Consider the following 17,982-nt stretch of genomic DNA (forward strand, 5'->3'; position numbering starts at 1 on the left):
GGAACTAGCCCTCAGGCCTCCCGCCCCCCCACCCCCCCCCACCCCCCTTCAGAAAGGGGGGGGACCTAAAAACATCAGTCTTGAACTTCTTCCTCTTCAAGAGCTCGGGCTGCAAAGGAAACCTCCTTTGTTTTTGTTATTTATATGCTGTCAAGTTTTGAAGTGGTGAGTTTCGGGTCGGTTTTGCTAATTTCACTCAGAAAACTGCAGTGTTTCTGTTTCTAGATAAGTACTTTGCTTCTTTGTCTCTTTAAAAGGTCACAGGGAAAGCTTGGCCTGGATTGTGAGAGCCATATGGAACGGATAAGTGCGGAGCCTCTCTCAAATGTGATTATGGGTTTTTATGGGGGAGGGAGGGAAGAGGAGGGGAAAGGCATGGGGAGGGGGCTGATTCAGGAGGAGAGAAAGAAATAATATAATACCGGCAGCGTTACATCGCGACAAAAGGAGATACGGCACCGACTCTCATTCAGAAATTGCGCGGTGTGCCCGTACGTGTTACGCTGGCTCCGGGAAACTGTGCCTTGAAATTGTGCTCTTCTCTCACTGATCTGTGATGAAAACTTGTAGTTGTGAAAGATGCCTAAATGCGAAACCCGGGGAAACTCCTGGCCTGGAACCGGCAGAGATGATAGGTCTTTCCTGCTACCCTCTCCCTGGGCAGGCCATGCTGGTTGTTGCTCATCACTATTCCAAACTGAGGTTTCATGAACTTTAGCCTTGGGCATGGAGTTTAAATGAGTAAATTAGGTGTTTTATGTGCATGTAATTTTGCTTTGTAACATAAAGCTTTTTACAAGATGACTAAGCGGTGAAAGGATGCCGATGGGTGGGTATTCTCAGGCCAAGCAAAAATGACCCATTTGGTGTTTTGGTTGCAGTCAGTGTATTAACTAAGTGGCGATCTATCACTTTTATTCACTGTACATGATGTAGTGCGATTCTGACTCATGATGACTAGATACTTTTTGTAGCAAAGAACCTTCCTGCCTTAGAGTACTTCTGAAGTTGCCAAAAGTGATGAGGAATTTCTTGTTCGAAGCTTTTTTGTGTGTGTTTTCTTTTACTCTTCCCCCCCCCAACACCCCTTTTTTTTTTTTTTTTTTTTTTTTTTTGTTAATCCTCTTTTTCTTGAGATAGACCAGTCTCAGAATAGCAGCCCTATGGTCTGTTAGCGTTGTTAGAAACATCGGAAGATGTTAACAGTTTGAGTCTGTAATTCTTTGCTTAGGTTACACTTAGCACAGTTTAAAAAATTCTTTTTGAAAAGTGGCTAAAATAGGCATATTTACTGTTAATGAGACGCATGACCTAAAACAGATGGGATAAAGATGAACCTTAGCTTGTCACCTAACAGCATAAGGAAAAATAATGATTGTCTGAACTTCATCTATTTGGTTGCATTCTTGAGGTTGCTTGTAAAGGTTTGAATTAATACATTGCTTTTTTCTTCACCGTATCGGGAAAAACAGCGTGATGTTCAAACAAGAAAAAAATAGTCTACAAAATTATCATTGGCATGTATACTAGTGACATAGAAGTGCATATATATAAAGATTCCAAGATATTTAGGCTCTAATAACTTGGCTATGAAATGTGCAGAAAATGTATTGAATTATTAGCAAACTGAAAGAAAAAGCAGCAATTTTCCGATTCACACCAGTCTTTCTAAATGTGACTTCCCCAGTATTACTATTTGTACTTGCTAATGTAAATACTGGTTCAAAGATTAATGTCTGTTGACCTGTCCTTAGTAATTATATTATTTATGTATATATATAACATAATTGTCTGTATAGTTATACCTTTCCCTGTCAGGGAAAGGTAGATAAAATACCTAACAATCACAACAGTATTGATTAGTGAAATCATAACCAGAAAGATGCCTTTGCTCTCAGCAAGCTTTTTTAATATAGTTGAAAACCAGGTACTGATGAGTGGCAAAAATCCTTAAAACTTAGCGAAATTTTTAGTGATTTAACTGTAATTGTTATTCATGGACAGAGGTTTCAGAAGTTTAAGAGAAGGGAAGTACAAGCATGCCAATATATACCTTTTCTTAATTTGCTATTGAAATTCTGGTTTTTTGGTTTCAAATAGCTGTGTCAGCATCACTCAGGTTTTGGGGTTTTTTTATATTTAAGGGCATCAAAAGTACTGTGGAAATTGTGGAGGATTTTCCCCAGCTTTATGTTTGATGAGAAACTATTCAGTTATTTATCTTAATTGAATAAACTACTTTGTTTAACACTTGAAGCTTAATATCTGAAAAATTACATATTTTGAACCTTGCAGAAGTTGATAAATTCTGTCTAATATTGGTTAGGAAACTCAAAATCAATCCTCTCCCGCCACTACTTTCTGAAGTTAAATGTCAAATTCTTTTCTAACTTCTGTTTTTAAGGGGGAGAGGAATTGTAAATGGACAATAGTCTACATCTCTAATAAATCTGTTGCTCCTTCAACTTAAGTTTTAACAATCTCTCTTATTTTTGCTTGTCCATTTTATAATCAAATAGATCAAGAAATTTTTCATTAGAATCTTTCTCTCCACAACAAAAACATCCGCGAATAATAACAAACATTTCTGTGAGATTTGTGACAATACCTGTCTTGGAGCACACACCTTGACAATCATCATCATTTATATGGGTTTTAGACTCAGTTCTAGTAGAATATCTCCAAAGATTTTTAAATTTTTTTTAAGAGGTACTCTGGTTGGCTTTTAAAAACCATTCCACTAGATTATGATACAATTTCTCTGTAAACTGGGATATGAGGTAATTTTTGAAGAATAAGTTTGTTTCTTTTAAAAAAGGCATTTCTTTCTAGTTAAAATAGTTATCTATTCTTCTTTATGAGCTTGTGATACATTTATATCTGTCTCTGTACATGTGCAGGCTGTGTACGTATACATATGCGCACACGTGTACAACATATATATTTTTTTTTAATCATGGCAGGTGATCTTTAGAGGCGGGACTGAGTATGGATCATTTGAACGAGGCAACTCAGGGGAAAGAACATTCAGAAATGTCTAACAATGTAAGCGATCCGAAGGGTCCACCAGCCAAAATTGCGCGCTTGGAACAGAATGGGAGCCCATTAGGAAGAGGAAGACTTGGAAGTACAGGAACTAAAATGCAAGGAGTGCCTTTAAAACACTCTGGACACCTGATGAAAACTAATATTAGAAAAGGTAACGCTTTTGATAATTCTGCATTAGAGAAATATGATTTATAATATTTGGGGGGAAGCATACTTTTGCAGACTCTACTTCATTTATATTTCAGGATTAATATCTCCATTCTAAAATACTATATATTCCCAATTCTGATATAAATCACTTTTGGGAAATGTAAGGTTCATTCTTGGGTGGAGCATCTTGCTTTTCAGGGTGGAGTCTGATTTTTGTTAAGGTAAAGGCTAGCTACTGAGATTAAAGCAAATTCTTACATTGAAATAATAGTAATTTGGTGCGTTAATTCTTTGAGTAGGCGCTGGGCTAAGAAACTCAAAAATATGTAAGAGTAAATACTGAACCCCCAAAACAAATTCTTCGCCTTTCCTTCTAATGATGGTCCTATGATTGGAAGGGCAGCAGTATTTCCATAGCAGTTGCAAGTTGGTTTAAAGGAGAGAGTGTAAATCTTTAGGTATCACATTGGAAAAGTCATTTATGATGTCAATCTTCGCAGTTTATTTTCTTAAGTACAATTCATTATTGAACAATGAACAACTTGGGTGTCATATTTTTCAGTGGCTGGTTTGCTGTAATTAGACATTTACACAAGGAAAAGGCACATTTAGAATCATTGATGTTTGTATATGGATGGCTTTTGTTTGCATTGAAAATACTTTTAATGGACAATAATATGCAAATTTTACTTATCAAAATTCGTAAGTCTTTTTGACCATGTCCTGCAGGCTTGCTAATTTAAATCGAAATATGCTGCATATAATTTGGCATATATCTTAAAACAGCCTCTACTTTTCCTAGTATAATCAGTTATGTTTATAATCCAGATTTTTCTTGTATTTGCTAAGCAAAGTGCAAAATGCAACCAAGACTATTAAATGCACAAAGTTAGAAGGCAGAGGAATTTCATTGTGTCTGATGCATAACATTTATCGTACAATCATTTATTTTTTCCTCGGTTTGGCGAAAACAAAGAATATATTGATCCTGAAATGAACAGACACAGCAGTCCGTATTGTTAGATCTTTATCTATTAAAAATGGAAAAACAGCACTTCAGCAAATTCTTTGGCCTCTGCTCATGATTACCCTATTTATTGATTGTTTGCCAAGAATGTATGCATCTTAAGAAAGCCAGGGTAAGAGCATTAAAAATATAATTTATTACGGCTTTTCAAGCAGAGTGCATTAACATTGTACAGTGAAGCAGTGGGGCTGTATAAAAAGGACTTTCTGACGCCTGCAAACATATAAGTTCCATAAATTCCTAAATAGGAGATTTCAGCTGTCTCTGGTATTATGTGATATTTGCACAGCAAACTTTAATGCCAGGACAGTTTTAGACAAGGATTCTACAGACTTCAGTGCTCCTTATGGCAGACGTGCTGTTTACACAGACTCATAAAGCTTCAGCAAAAGCTCTAACACTGCCTTCAGGTTTAAATCATGCTGTATTTTTAGCAGGGAGCACTGACCAATGCTCTCCCCTTTAATACTAGAAGGTTATGAAGTTGCTGCACTTGGAGGTCTTGCCAAGTACTAGCAGGAGTGATCAGCCAGCTGAGATGGTGCTCTCCTGTATAACATTTTTCACATTTACAGAAGGACACTAGTGACAGTTTGCTAAAAGATTTAGTGGCTTGATTTGTAGTCAGATGATACCTGTGTCGCACTGCCGGGATCCACCTCTGTTAATCTATGCTGTGCCTCAAAATTTGGCCAGGAGGCTCTCCTGTGTTGTTTAAAGTACCACATTTCCCAAAATGCTGCAACTGAAGAAACCATGTACCCGGCAAAAAAAGGGGCTGATAAGCAGCAAAGTACCTGTGTGTTGTGTCTGATCATAGCCTAATTTGTAGGAGCTGATAAGGGGAAAAACTAATATGCTTTAGCTGGTTTAGGATGTATCTGCACTGTTTGTTAGAATGAAGCTTTGCTTACACTTTATCTTCAGGAATTACTGGTGAAACTACGTAAGAATTTTGAGCCCTTACTCTGAGTCAGATAGGTAAAACATCAATTGTGAGAGCCTGAAAGGGAGAAAAAGCCCAAAAACCAAACCACCACCTTTTTGCAGATGAATCGTGTGTGTCCACAGCTTATTTAAAACCAGTGAAATAAACATCGCTTTGCATGTACTGCTTTTGCTTTGGTCTTCTCTCCCTTCCTGGCCAGTCTCACTCAGATTACAAAAAAAAAAAAAAAAAAAAAAAATTAAAAAGAAAAAAAAATCTCCTTCCTGCACTACATAAATATTGGCAAGCTTTTGCTCTTGTGTTTCAGTCTTTCATGCTGAGCCTATTGGGCAAACTGGAGTGAGTTTGTGAGCTTTTCCTTGCAAGCCTGAAGGGGTTTGTTTGTCAGAGATTGGCTCTGTGGTGAACAGATGTATTTTAAATATACGTGCTTAAGAGGTATCTTTTTTATCGTGATTTCTTACTATACGTTAGAGCACAAATCAGCAGACATGGTCTTACTCTATTGTCAAGAGTAAAGCTTCCTTTTAGACTATAGCACGTCTGGTGCACCTTAGCAGGTTAGGAGGTTTCTGTAAGTCTAGAGGGCAGTGGTTATAGAGGCATTAACATTGTAGGACTAATTGGAGTTCCTGGGTGCCCTGTTAAAATAACCCTTGTCATCATTTATGCTAAAGATGATACCCCTCTGGCAGGCTGCCATAAGACAATTCTGTACATCTCCTTTTAACCCTTCTCCTTTCTGTCATTAAGAGATCCTAACCTGTGCTGCTGGAGACAGTGGAACAGGATTGGAGCTTAAAACCACAAGTCATTGTGTCATCAGTGTCCATCTGGGAGGCTGGGAGGGATTTTCATAAAGTCCAGGAATCTGATTGCTGGGAGAGACTTTGTCCCTAAACCAGCTTGGGTTGTTTGTTACCTCTGTCATCAAAAGGGAGGAAAATAAAATAAAATAAAATAAAAAAGAAAAAGGCAAAACGAAAGAAAAAAGGTTACTTGCTTAATATTCTGTGCAGTGTATGGAAGGGTTTGCCATATGATGCTACGAAACTGGAAACTAGTGATTAACTTTCAGGCATGCCAAAATAGCGTTGTGGGATGTAAAGTGCGGGAGACAACAACAAGAACAACAAAAATAAACCTGAACTGCAGGTACACTTCTTAAAGTGGCATTGAAGTAATGATTTGTTCCTTAAAGATGCAAGTGAAAGTAGTGCTCAATTGCACTCAGTGAATGAAACACGAATTAGTGTTAACTTTTGCCTTGTTTCCTTGTGTACTCTTTTCAGAGTGAATGTGTAACACACAAGGTGATTTGTTGTTGATGTTGAAACCAATTAAATATTTTTGGCAGGACTAAGAAAGTTTTAATGTTAACAAACAAAATTGTGTGGCTGGTACTAAAATGGCTTACAGTGAAGACATCTGCAGTATGTATTTAGGTTCTCATGCTGCCTGCTACTCACAACAAATCAGGCAGGACAGACAGAATCAACTTCTCTTCAGTCAACCTTGTTATTTCTATAGAAGGTAATTCTTTAAATCTGCATCTGATCAAGGGAGATAAATTTGCATTTCTGCCTTTCAGGGAGATGTATGTTTTGTAGAACTTTCTGGTTTTTGGGGAGGGTGAGGGGAAAGGACTCGGTGAATATGTTGATTAAATATTTGTGATGATTCTTGATGCCTCCTCTGCCTGTTCGTACAGGTTTTATTTACATAACTCTGTATAGACCCACTTACTCTAATATAACTCAAGTTTAATATGTTAAATTTAATTTTTTTAATAGGAAGTATGCTTCCAGTTTTCTGTGTAGTGGAACATTATGAAAATGCCATTGAGTATGATTCTAAGGAGGAGCATGCAGAATTTGTGTTGGTGAGGAAGGATATGCTTTTCAACCAGCTGATTGAAATGGCATTGCTATCTCTTGGATATTCTCACAGCTCTGCTGCCCAAGCAAAAGGTAAATAAGATTATGAAATTGTACAATGAATTGTGTTTGTTTGTGGGGTCTTGGGGGAGGGGCAGGATTTCTTTCAGGAATGCAATGCAGGTTTTACTTCTTAAATTTCTTACAGATTCTGTATGGTTTTTTTTCCTTGATGTGTTTTTATTTAGTTAGTGCACATTTTGTTCATGGGGAATGTGGAGGTAAATTCCTTTTTTTTTTTTTTAAGAAGAAAAAAGACTTCAACTGAATCATTAGTATGCTTATTGACCTTAATAATCTGCTCCACTGAGGATCCACAAGGAAGTGTAAAGCATATTTGAGCAGATGGACTGTTGAGAGTCAACTTGCATTTATGACTGAATATCCAGCTCTGTTTCTTTTATTTTGTTCCTGATGGTTTTATAGACTGCAAAGTAATTTTTTTTTTTGTGCTCAATTCTTGCATTGCAAAATTCTTACTAATTTGTTAAGCGGAATGCTAACTATTATATCATGTCCTACTGAATTCATGGGAGCTTAGGAAAATATACTTCTATACATATTAAAAAAATCTCTACTGCAATGCATTTGTATTATTTCATAATATAGATAAGGCCTATCCTTGGTGGTGTGTGGGTGGGGGTTTTTGGAGGGGACGGGGTTGTTCTTTTGTTTTGCCAGATTTAAGAGGTTAGAAACAAAGGTAGTGATCTTGTTAAAATCAGATACTTCTTTTGCCCCTAGGAATTAGGTAAATCACTTTCTTTCAATTTTTCCTGTCCTTCTTGCCCACTCCCCTTCCCCTCCGAAAATTACAATCCTGCAGGGCTTATCCAGGTTGGGAAGTGGAATCCAGTTCCACTCTCCTATGTGACAGATGCCCCTGATGCTACAGTAGCAGACATGCTGCAAGACGTGTATCATGTGGTCACACTGAAAATCCAGTTACACAGGTAAGTCATATACCAGTTCTGGGTTGTGAACTGTTACTTGTCTGCTCTTAACTGTTAATATTGCTTGTATTTAATTCCCACTGTGTTTTGTGCTCAAAGTACAAAGGCTTGCCTAAATTCCTTTTTAGTTACTCTAATTCTTCTTTAACTTACAGTATACTATTGCAGAAAACTTTTATAGCTCTGATACATAGATTTTCTTTGGATATCTCATTAAAACTATATTGCATTTTAGTCAATTAAATGATGCATTACAAGAAGGCATTTTACATAAAGTTTACTTAAGAGAAAAATATTTTTGCATATCATGAACAGTACCATCTGTGTGCATTTTGTAAAAGAATGACTTGCTCTCACTTATTGTTGCTGTCTAGGTTCTTAAATTTCACGGCAACAAAAAAGCAAAAATGGTTAATATATTAATGCTTTTCATGATCAGTCGTGAGAAAGCATTACACCTTAAATTGTTTTACCAAGCGCATCAGAGCAGGAAGGTAGAAGTAACATGAAAAAATAGTCGCCACATGCAGCTGATGTATAATTCATGCATCAATACAGCAGATGTGTTGTATAAAGTAATTAACTAATCGGAACAATCAGGAGACCGAGAGCAATCTCCAGATGCATCTGCTTGATGCGCAAAATGAAATCTGTCTGTCTTAAAGGAATGTTCTGCAGCAGGATGCAATCTTGTAATAATCCCTTTTCTAATCTGTGTTTCAAATAGTTGCCCTAAACTAGAAGACTTGCCTCCTGAACAATGGTCTCACACAACAGTAAGAAATGCTCTGAAGGACTTACTGAAGGATATGAACCAGAGTTCATTGGCCAAGGAATGTCCCCTTTCGCAGGTACTTAGCATAACATGTAATAAATAATAAAGCACTATAGGCAAGGCTGATGTGAGATTTGAGATTTCTACAGACTGTAGCAAGTAGTACCCGTGGAGTGGATCTGCCAAAAATGCAAATGCATTTGACCACTTCATGATCTTTATAAATATGCCTGATTCATTTTGAACATAGTCTTACAACATTTCCCATGGGGAGTCGTGAAAGGTTGTTTACACCACACTAAAATCATCTCACAGCAAACTGGATTTTAACTGGTTTTTGTCTGCAGTCTTTGAACTGCTTTGATGCAACTACTTTTTTCAAGCACATGTGTTCAAGATGTTAAAAGGCTCTTTACTTACTGCTGTCAAAAGTACTATTGAATCTGAATGCTTGTTAGATAACCTACAGTAGTTTTAAATGCTAATTCACAAACTGAGACAGTCTTTGGAATGCTATATGAGAAGGGAATAAAGAATAAAGCTCTTTGGGTGATATGTCGTTGTTGCAAAGAACCAAAGGAAAATCAGTCATTTATTAGTTATAATCAAAATATACCTAAACAAAAATGAGACCTCAATTTATGCGTTGCTAAATATTGAACCGATGCATTCTTCAAGCCTTAGTCGTATTGTTCTATTTTTGCCATTCTTTTTGTTCTTCTCCTGTCAAATTACTGCAAAGGCACAACTCATTTTTCTATGCGGTATGGTGTCCAATGATACTGTGGTGGGAACATGGTATTTTTTTTTTGCCTTTTACATTTTAAAATGTATTTTATTGTAGCGCAGTGGAGACAAATTCAGTGTACAAATAAATGATGCTAGTTGTGGCAGGGAGGGAGAAAGAGAAATTAAGTGAAGGTATTTTTATGGGGATTTTATTTCTCTTGCTTAGAATACTGGAGTCTTTGTCTCTGAAAGACTTCAGTTAATCTACAGGAGACTACTCTCCTCCTCTGTCTAGTTTTCATGAAGAGATTAGCAGACTTGTTTCCCATCACTTTTTTTTTCCCCCTACGGTTAGATTGTTTTCAGTGATGTGGCTCCAATATAGGAAGTTTTGAAGTGGAAATAATCAACATTATCTTCACTGGTTGCAAACCATTCCAGTAATATGTCTATGAAGTTATCTTGTATGTACCTACTGTAAAAGCCTGTGAGCTTTTGCACTGCTGGCTTATGGAGGCTGCAGATAACTTGGGATTTTTCTCCATTTTAATCTAATAGTGCTACTTTTTACTTGATACTGATAGAAAGAAAATAATTTCTATTGAGGTGGAATATCTCATTTCTATTTGAACATTGTGTTTCACAAAGGAGTTTCTGTATATATGTATATATAAAGCAGGAAAAAGCTTTTAAAAGGAATACTTTACTATAGAAAGTATCCTGGTACAGGAGACAAATCAATAATTACATTCTTCTAAAAACATTTCTTTCAAACTATACTGAATTTTTATGTAATAACTTTAATGGACAAAAAACCATCTTTCTTAATAGCTACTCTTCAAGTTAATGCTTAAGATGACTAAAACTCTACACTACAGAACTCTGATTTGGGACAGTTTGTTTACTGGTTTGTATTTCTTTATTTGTAAAAGAATATACTTAAAGCCATGAGCTTCTTCCAGTTGTTAAAAGTGTGCTTATTACTGTTGCCATCTCTGTCTTCACCAGGGCTGCCATAGTTGGGTTGCAAGAATTTAAATAGCTTCTGCTTTTCTTTTTTCTTTAAAAAGCAAATCATATTAAGCTTAAAGCACATTTATTTATTCTTAACATTAGGAAAAACAAGCTTTTACAGTAGTTGATCAAGAGCCCATCAGTCAGTCTAAGTCTTCCTGTTTTCCTCTGGGAGCTTGAGGGAAGATGTGTTGATCTGACAGTGTCCTTTTCACATGAGTAAATTGATCAGAATACTTCCCGGTTTTGCCTTACCTCTAACTCCTTGTATATCATTCCTATGGAAAGGGCACAGATTTAAGAGTGCCAGTGTTTTATTAAAGGTATTAAAGTTTTTGAATTGCCCTGCCATGGCGTGCTCCTGCAGCAGAGGTGAGAAGTAGGGGCAAAGCAGAGGTCAGGAGACAGCGTTTATTTAGGGGATCCATCAAAGTGCCAGCATAGGAAATCCTTCTGAGAGCAGAGAAGGGCTCTCTCCTGTTCTGTTCTTCCATGGGTATAGGTAATGCCATATGAAGTTCTTCATCATAAATGCAAACTAATGCAGTGACACCGTACCATAACTTATTAACACTGTTATGGATATAATTTATTAACCACAGAAAAATGACTCAAAGTGGAAACGAGAGTAGTTATCATTTTCTGTCACTGTCATTAGCAATACTCTGTTTTGTGTAGGTATGGAAGAACTTGCTTTAAAGTAATTAAGCCGCTGTGCTCAATGCATAGCATCTCTGAAGCCCCATTTTCACTTAGAGTTTACTGTATTTTCTGAAGCAATCTTGAATTTTGTCTATTTAAAAAATTGCTCATATTTGTTCAGAATACTGGCATTCTATATACTGAAAAAAAACTAAAACCAAGCCAACTATTTTGTAGCGCAGACATACTTAATAACTTGAAAATACATGAACAAAACTTTGAGAGCGAGTCTGTTTCAATTATAGAGTCTTGAAAACTTAACAATATTATTTGCTAGAGAGTTTGGTTTATTTTACTTTTTAGCCATTTATTTTCTTGTCCCACTAAAACCTTGAGGCACGAGCTCTTCATGCCTTTCTTGATAAAATACCACTGTGACTCTTGCTCTCATTAGGAGAGTTGAATACATGGTCCTTTTTGAAGCTGCTGTAATTCTCACTCTGTGGCTGTGTGGCCACCCCTGAAGGTCAGTTTTATTGCTCAGTGTATAAGCCCACATCATGGGGAATCCCTGTCAACATGACTTGGAACACTTGGGATGGCCAGGAGCAAACGCACGCCTCTGAATTGCTGTGGAATTGCAAACAACCATTCAGACATTTAGCCTCAAATTTTTGGTATCAAGCAGTCAAGGTAAAAGGACATTTCAAATTTTGCACGGAAAACCCAAGCCTGTTCTGAATTACGCACTAAAGTGCATGTTTTCATGCTTTACATCAGGTTTGCAGATTTTATTGCTAGAGACTGGCAGCATGTGCAGATGCCGACTGAAAGACTTTTTGCATTTGATACACACAGCTTGCTTCATTTCTCTTTCCTCTCCAGACCTCTTTTGATGGGGAAGGTAACTTGGAATTTAATCTAGGGCTCAATTTTGGGCCGTCTTGTGCATTCCATTAAATTGGTCTATCTCGCGAGTGGCCTAGATCTCATTTCCCTCCTGTTTTGGCTCTTCAGTCTCCAAAGGGTTGTAAAGAAATTGTTCTACCATCAGTTCTTATTTCCAAACCCTTGCACAGAAGCTCTACTCTACTTCGGCCTTCTGGGAGCTGCTCTAAAGTGATCAGGCAGGCAGGCAGTTCTGTTGCATTTACTTACTTAATGTTTGTCCTTCAATGTCTCGCCTTAGTCTTAGCATTTTCATACTTCACTTTCACTGTTTTGCTCTGTTTTATTTTTTATTACAGAAGTTTCTTCTTACTTCCACAGTTAATAACTGTGAAATATTATTGAATTATATATTTATTCTGTATTTATTCAGATATTGATAAGGGTTTTTTCCTCTTTTGCTCCTATTGAATTACTACATCTTTCTCTGTTTCTCTGTGTATTTATATATATATATATGTATATAAGTATGATATATATAGTTCGATCAACTTTTATGAGGAAGAGGAGAGCAGCGTGGGGTATTGGTCTAAGAAAAGGACAGGAAATCCTTTTGATAATTCTAGAACAAACTCACGGTGTGTTTTGAACATTTAGATGTATCCCTTATCTTCAGTTCCTGTAACCTTTTCCATGAAAAGATGATAACGAGTCACCTACCAAATGATGAGATTGTAGAGATTCATTAGTATCTGGGCACTGCTTTAAAAATACGGCAGCGATCAAATGACATTGACTTTTCTACTAGTATTATCTTACCTGATTTTTTTTCTACAAAAAGATATTCTAAATGATTGTTGTTAGTATTCACAAACAGCGCTTACAAAGCACTGCAAAAGCACTTCTGAAGCAAGGTATTCTTTTTTTTACCCTGTAGTATCCTGAAATGTGAAGGTATTTGGTTGGGGATTTTTTTCCCTTCCCTTTTGCTCATCTTTTGAGACTGTTTGTATCTAGTCTGACTCTCAGGACAACCAGGAGTCAGTGCATTATAGATGAGAAATTCCAGGCCTGATATAGAGTACAATCTCAAATCTCAATGGCTTTTTGTTCAATATTTTGTAGGGGACATGCAGTATTTAAAAAAATTATATCCAGAGGCTGTGATACTTGGGGACATAGTAATTTACAGACTATTTAAAAATTTTTGGAAGATATTTGTGTGTTCCTCCCTTCCCCCGCCTGTAATGTCATTTACATAATTTTGCTCTAGGTGATGAGGGAATAGCGTTATTGCAGTCAGAGGGATGTATGCTTGCATTGCATGAAACGTATGCATACACAGTACAAGTGCTGGTACGATACCCAAGTCTGCATAGCTTTGCACTTGTGACAAATATAACTATCCTGACTGCATTTTTAGCAAGCTTTCATCCTGTAGTGAATGATTCTCTTCACCTGACATGGGCATGGTATAGATCATATACTTTCCTTTCTGTTCAGATACCCTGCCCTGAATTTGCATGCTGTTTTGTTCAGACTTTATATGATCTGGCAGAGACAACAGACAGAAAGCTTTCTTGGAACATCAGTGTTTCTCAGTTCACCTGATGTGAAGGCACTTGGCCATCATAGCAAATAGGCAGCTCAATAGAAATCCTCTCACATTTCCACCGCTGTTCTGATCTACCCTTCCAAAATCCTAACCAAAAAAGTTGTGTTTGCTAAAATTAAAATTTCTGTACCTATAGATAATCAAGGAATGAGCTATTAAGAGTTGCCAAAATATATACTTTTTATGAGCAGTTTTTGATTCATGCTTTACTAAACCAAAGGTGTTTTTTGCCCCCTCCCCTTTCAATTTTACCTGCCTAGACCTGAGATCAAGTCCTTGGATTTCTTTGTTGCTTGTAAGTCTCTTCTGTCTTCCTCCCTTCCCCCAATAATTAATAACCTGAGTAAGGAATGCAGCTCTTTCTTCTGCTTTAGAAGTTACTGTACTTTAGATTTTAAAGATGCCATTAATTATTTCGGGGAAGTAAATCCTTGAGGGCCTGGGCTCAGCTTTTGGCAGGCAGGGCTTTTCAACCCACTCCCCATTGCTCAAGAGCATTCACTGTGATGTCTCTTCTAGCTGACATGGTATCTGGATTTTTAAAACATTTTCAATTAACTGTTAAAATTTCTGCCTAGAATTTTTAGTCATCCAGATAGAAAGGGCACTGCAAAGCCTATTGCTGATGGGATGAGCAAGATATATTTAATAGGTATTTGGGTAGAGCTGTGTGAGGACATTCAGAGGGTACTCAGCCTTTCAATTGACTGATCATTTGATCATTGATTTATGTTCTTTAGATGCACCTAAACATTCTCAGTGTTAAAGCTACACCAGTCTATATGCAACTGTTTTATCTGTGTAGCACCCTATTAAAGGTGAAAATATATAGTTCATTTTTTTCTGCCTCTTTATTAGAATTAAGTATAACAAGGATGTAAAGTCACTTTCCAAAACAGTTATGAGGCCTGAAACTATTGTGGGAGGAGGGCGAAAACATATTTTGTTCTTCAAACAAATGCAGTGTCTGACTTCAGTGGTGTCTGTGAGGTGTCAGCATGTCCCTTGGTATCTGTGCTGTAATGTGATCTGCTTCTGAAAAGTGGAGGAGTCCAAGAGAGGAATGGTGCTAGTGTTGAGGATTTTTGTTGTTGATGTTTGATTTTTTAAGTTTTGTTTTTACACTCCTAAAGTCAGGAGTTATCAGCACCTGTCCTCCACCAGGCTCTCTTGCGAAAAGTACAAAATTAATGCTTTTTTAGGGCTGTGTGTCCCGCTTTGAGTACTAACCATTTTTGATTGTATCTTGGCAATTTTGAGAACTGTGTCATGTGAATAATTATCTGCATCACATGGACTTCAAGTTTTAGAGAAGTTACAGGATGAAAAAGGAACACAGATAGTTTTCTTCTGATACATTTTCCTCCTAAAGCATGCATGCGTTGTAGAACTGAGCCCATTTGTAGTGATGTTCTTCTTTTTGTAAATACACACATACACATAACCATGTTCTTTTTTGTTTTTTTTTTCTTCTGGGTACATTTAGTGGGTTAAGAGGCAGTCAAGTAATGCACTTCTTTAGAATTTTGTATTCGTTCATATTCATTCATGTTTCTTGCATACCTCTTAACACAGTCACAGCCAACTGCTAGCCCTGATTAATTTCTTTTTTACATCATTTCATTAAAGAGTTAACAAACCACTTCTACAGTGTTCTTTAAAGTAAGATTGCAAATAAATATTTTTTTTTCTTCTTATTGGCAAATTTTTGGCTGTGGAGTACTGCACAAGTATAAACAACATGAGAGATCCTTTAACATAACATGAGAGAGCCTTTAGTCGCTTTGCTCCCCAGCTTTGGAACTCATTGCCAATTGAAGTAAGGAAAGCTTGGCTGTTGGGACTTTTAAATCTAGACTTAAAAGTTATTTGTTCTGTTTAGCATTTTTAAAATGATTCTATTAGGAATTGTATGTGCTTCAGTTTTAATTTTAACTCATAATGATTGTAAAGCACCCTGGGATGCTTGCATGAAGGGCGCTACAGAAACCCAAGATTGTATTGTACTGTGTTGTAATGTATTGTATTATTACATGGTACTGGAGTTGGACCACGGACAATTCATATAGAAAGCATTTGAATACTTAGCTAAAGATAAGGGGTGGGGGGGGGATACTGTCTTTTCTTGCTTCTTTTCCCCCTTTTCTGTCAGTTATTTTATTAAACTAAATTAACATGGCAGTTATTCCCTAAGAAATGCCAGCATAATTTACTGCTGCAAAGGGGCTCAAAATGTAAACCAGATGATAAACTAAAAATAAAAAAGTCCACATTAAGATTTAATTGCACTTCCCTTTCTATATTACGTTCTTATGTAAAATACATTACAAAACAGTACATTCTTTATCACTTCCTTCACTTTTAACTGAATTTCATTAACAATAAAGAAATATATTGTCTCTATTTTCAGTAATGTCACTTGACAGTTAATCCCTTAACTTGATGTACATGTCTTTAAGATTTTTTTTTTTAATGAAGAACACGATAGCACTGACTGGAGCCAAGTATTGCACAATCATGTGATTTGCAAGTTTCCCAGCTCGCAGCTTTGCCAGTGCAGGTCAATTCACACCTGCCACACTTATGCCATTCTGGTCCTCATGTTGCTTTTCCTCGGTGATTGTCAGAGGTAGAGAGAGTTGTGCATGCGGCTCCTTCCTTCCCCCCTCCCTCCCCACTCCAAATGTGTGGTAAACCTTGTGCATTGGAAGTGTCTGCTCAGGAATTAAATGGAGTTTAATTTCTGTCCATTAGAAAGCTGCGATCCACATTGCCAATTAAGCCTTCTATTTAAAGGGCGATGAGATACGTATGTCTACATCTTAATCACTGCTGTGACTGGTTTGCAGAGACCTTCTCTGACTGGTTCAGTTATTACTAGCAGTGGTGGGAGGCACAGGGATTGATTTATAACCAATCAGCGTGGTTATAAAACCTACCCAAAAGCTGAGCAAATTCTGTAGGTGCTGTAGCGTCACTGTCAGCAGATTTGAAGCTGAGGTACATCTGTATTAGGGGATGCAGGAGTGTAGGCATAAAGATGAGCCAGGGAAAAATTACTTGCACTGGTAATAATTCTTACCTGGCAGGAGGAAAAGCAAACAGGACCCACTTGTTGAGAGGCAGTGCTCAGAGACATGCAACTCTCACCTTGTCAGACCGGACTCATTGCATGCCTTCACTATAATCATAACTTAGAGGAAAAGAGATGAGTTTCTCAGACTGAGCAAAAGTCTGAAAGCTTACTCCCCCACCATCACCGCTCTTTTTCTTTTTTAATTAGTGATTAAGTTCTTCCTTTTTATATCCAAGAACCATGGTAGAAGAACCTTAAGGCAAGGGTGAGCTCTGTCTCTCTTTGGGACACTTCCTTAAGATCAGCAGCACAAATGGTATCAGATTCCACTGGTGCCTTGCAGCAGTGATCAGAGGACAGGTTTTTCAGGACAGTAGCAGCCTCAGATGTGCCTCACTTGAAGCCGTGCACTAAACTGCTCAAAAGGGAAAGTTCTGTTCCCCAGAGGTGGAAAAGGATGGAATGTTCTCCTCATATACACCTATCTCGCTTATTTTTATTTTGTTTTTTAAGTACTAAGATTTCCTACACCGAGAACTGCTGTTCCTCTATAAGCTTGCACCAGAAGAGGGGAAAGTATGCCTGCCTGTGCCTCTGTTCCAAGGGATTTGATAATATACAGTAAACTGTCAGGGAGAAGGATGACTTTTGTGATGATGAAAAACTGAGACACATGCAAAGGACATTGGTGTCAATGGCCTTTCTTGAGCCAGAGAGAAGATTTCAACTCCATAAGTTTAGCTAGGGTGTTTGTATTTGAATCAGTATTTTGGGACTTCCTTAGAATTCTAGGGGTTGTGTGTGTATTTTTATATATATATATATATATATATCACAATAAAATTCCACCAAGATATATGTACCAACTCACACATCCCTGAGCTCCTAAATGTGTGTTCCTTACTCTGCACTACTTTTAAGGAGGGTCTTTGTGTGCTAAGTCTAATTCAGCTCATTGTTTTTTTTTTTTTAATTTATATATTTTAATGTTAATGCAATGACTACTCAAGAAAAATTTAGTAAATAGAACCCTAAAGTGCACATACATATTCCTCATGGAAAGCTAGCTGGAACATTTCTCTTTTGAGAAACCTTCATTGAATCTTGGATCTTTTTATGAATTCTTCAGAGTGTTTACACTTTTCACAAACTCTTGCTAGTGAAAGATGGCAACACAGA

At 37.1% G+C, this 17,982-nt stretch overlaps 1 protein-coding gene across 1 annotated transcript in view; it reads left to right on the top strand.

The window, feature by feature from the left end:
• Positions 1-254: 254 nt before the first annotated feature.
• SATB1 (SATB homeobox 1) overlaps positions 255-17,982 on the top strand; it is a 72,801-nt gene continuing 55,073 nt past the window's right edge. Inside the window, 5 exon segments of the mRNA XM_031057648.1 lie at positions 255-327; positions 2,964-3,199; positions 6,968-7,144; positions 7,938-8,064; positions 8,792-8,915. Of these exon segments, the coding sequence (XP_030913508.1) occupies positions 2,989-3,199; positions 6,968-7,144; positions 7,938-8,064; positions 8,792-8,915 (639 nt within the window). The 5' untranslated portion in view covers positions 255-327; positions 2,964-2,988.

This window comes from Geospiza fortis, unplaced genomic scaffold (assembly GCF_000277835.1).
Source record: "Geospiza fortis unplaced genomic scaffold, GeoFor_1.0 scaffold95, whole genome shotgun sequence".
Taxonomy (NCBI): Eukaryota; Metazoa; Chordata; class Aves; order Passeriformes; family Thraupidae; genus Geospiza; species Geospiza fortis.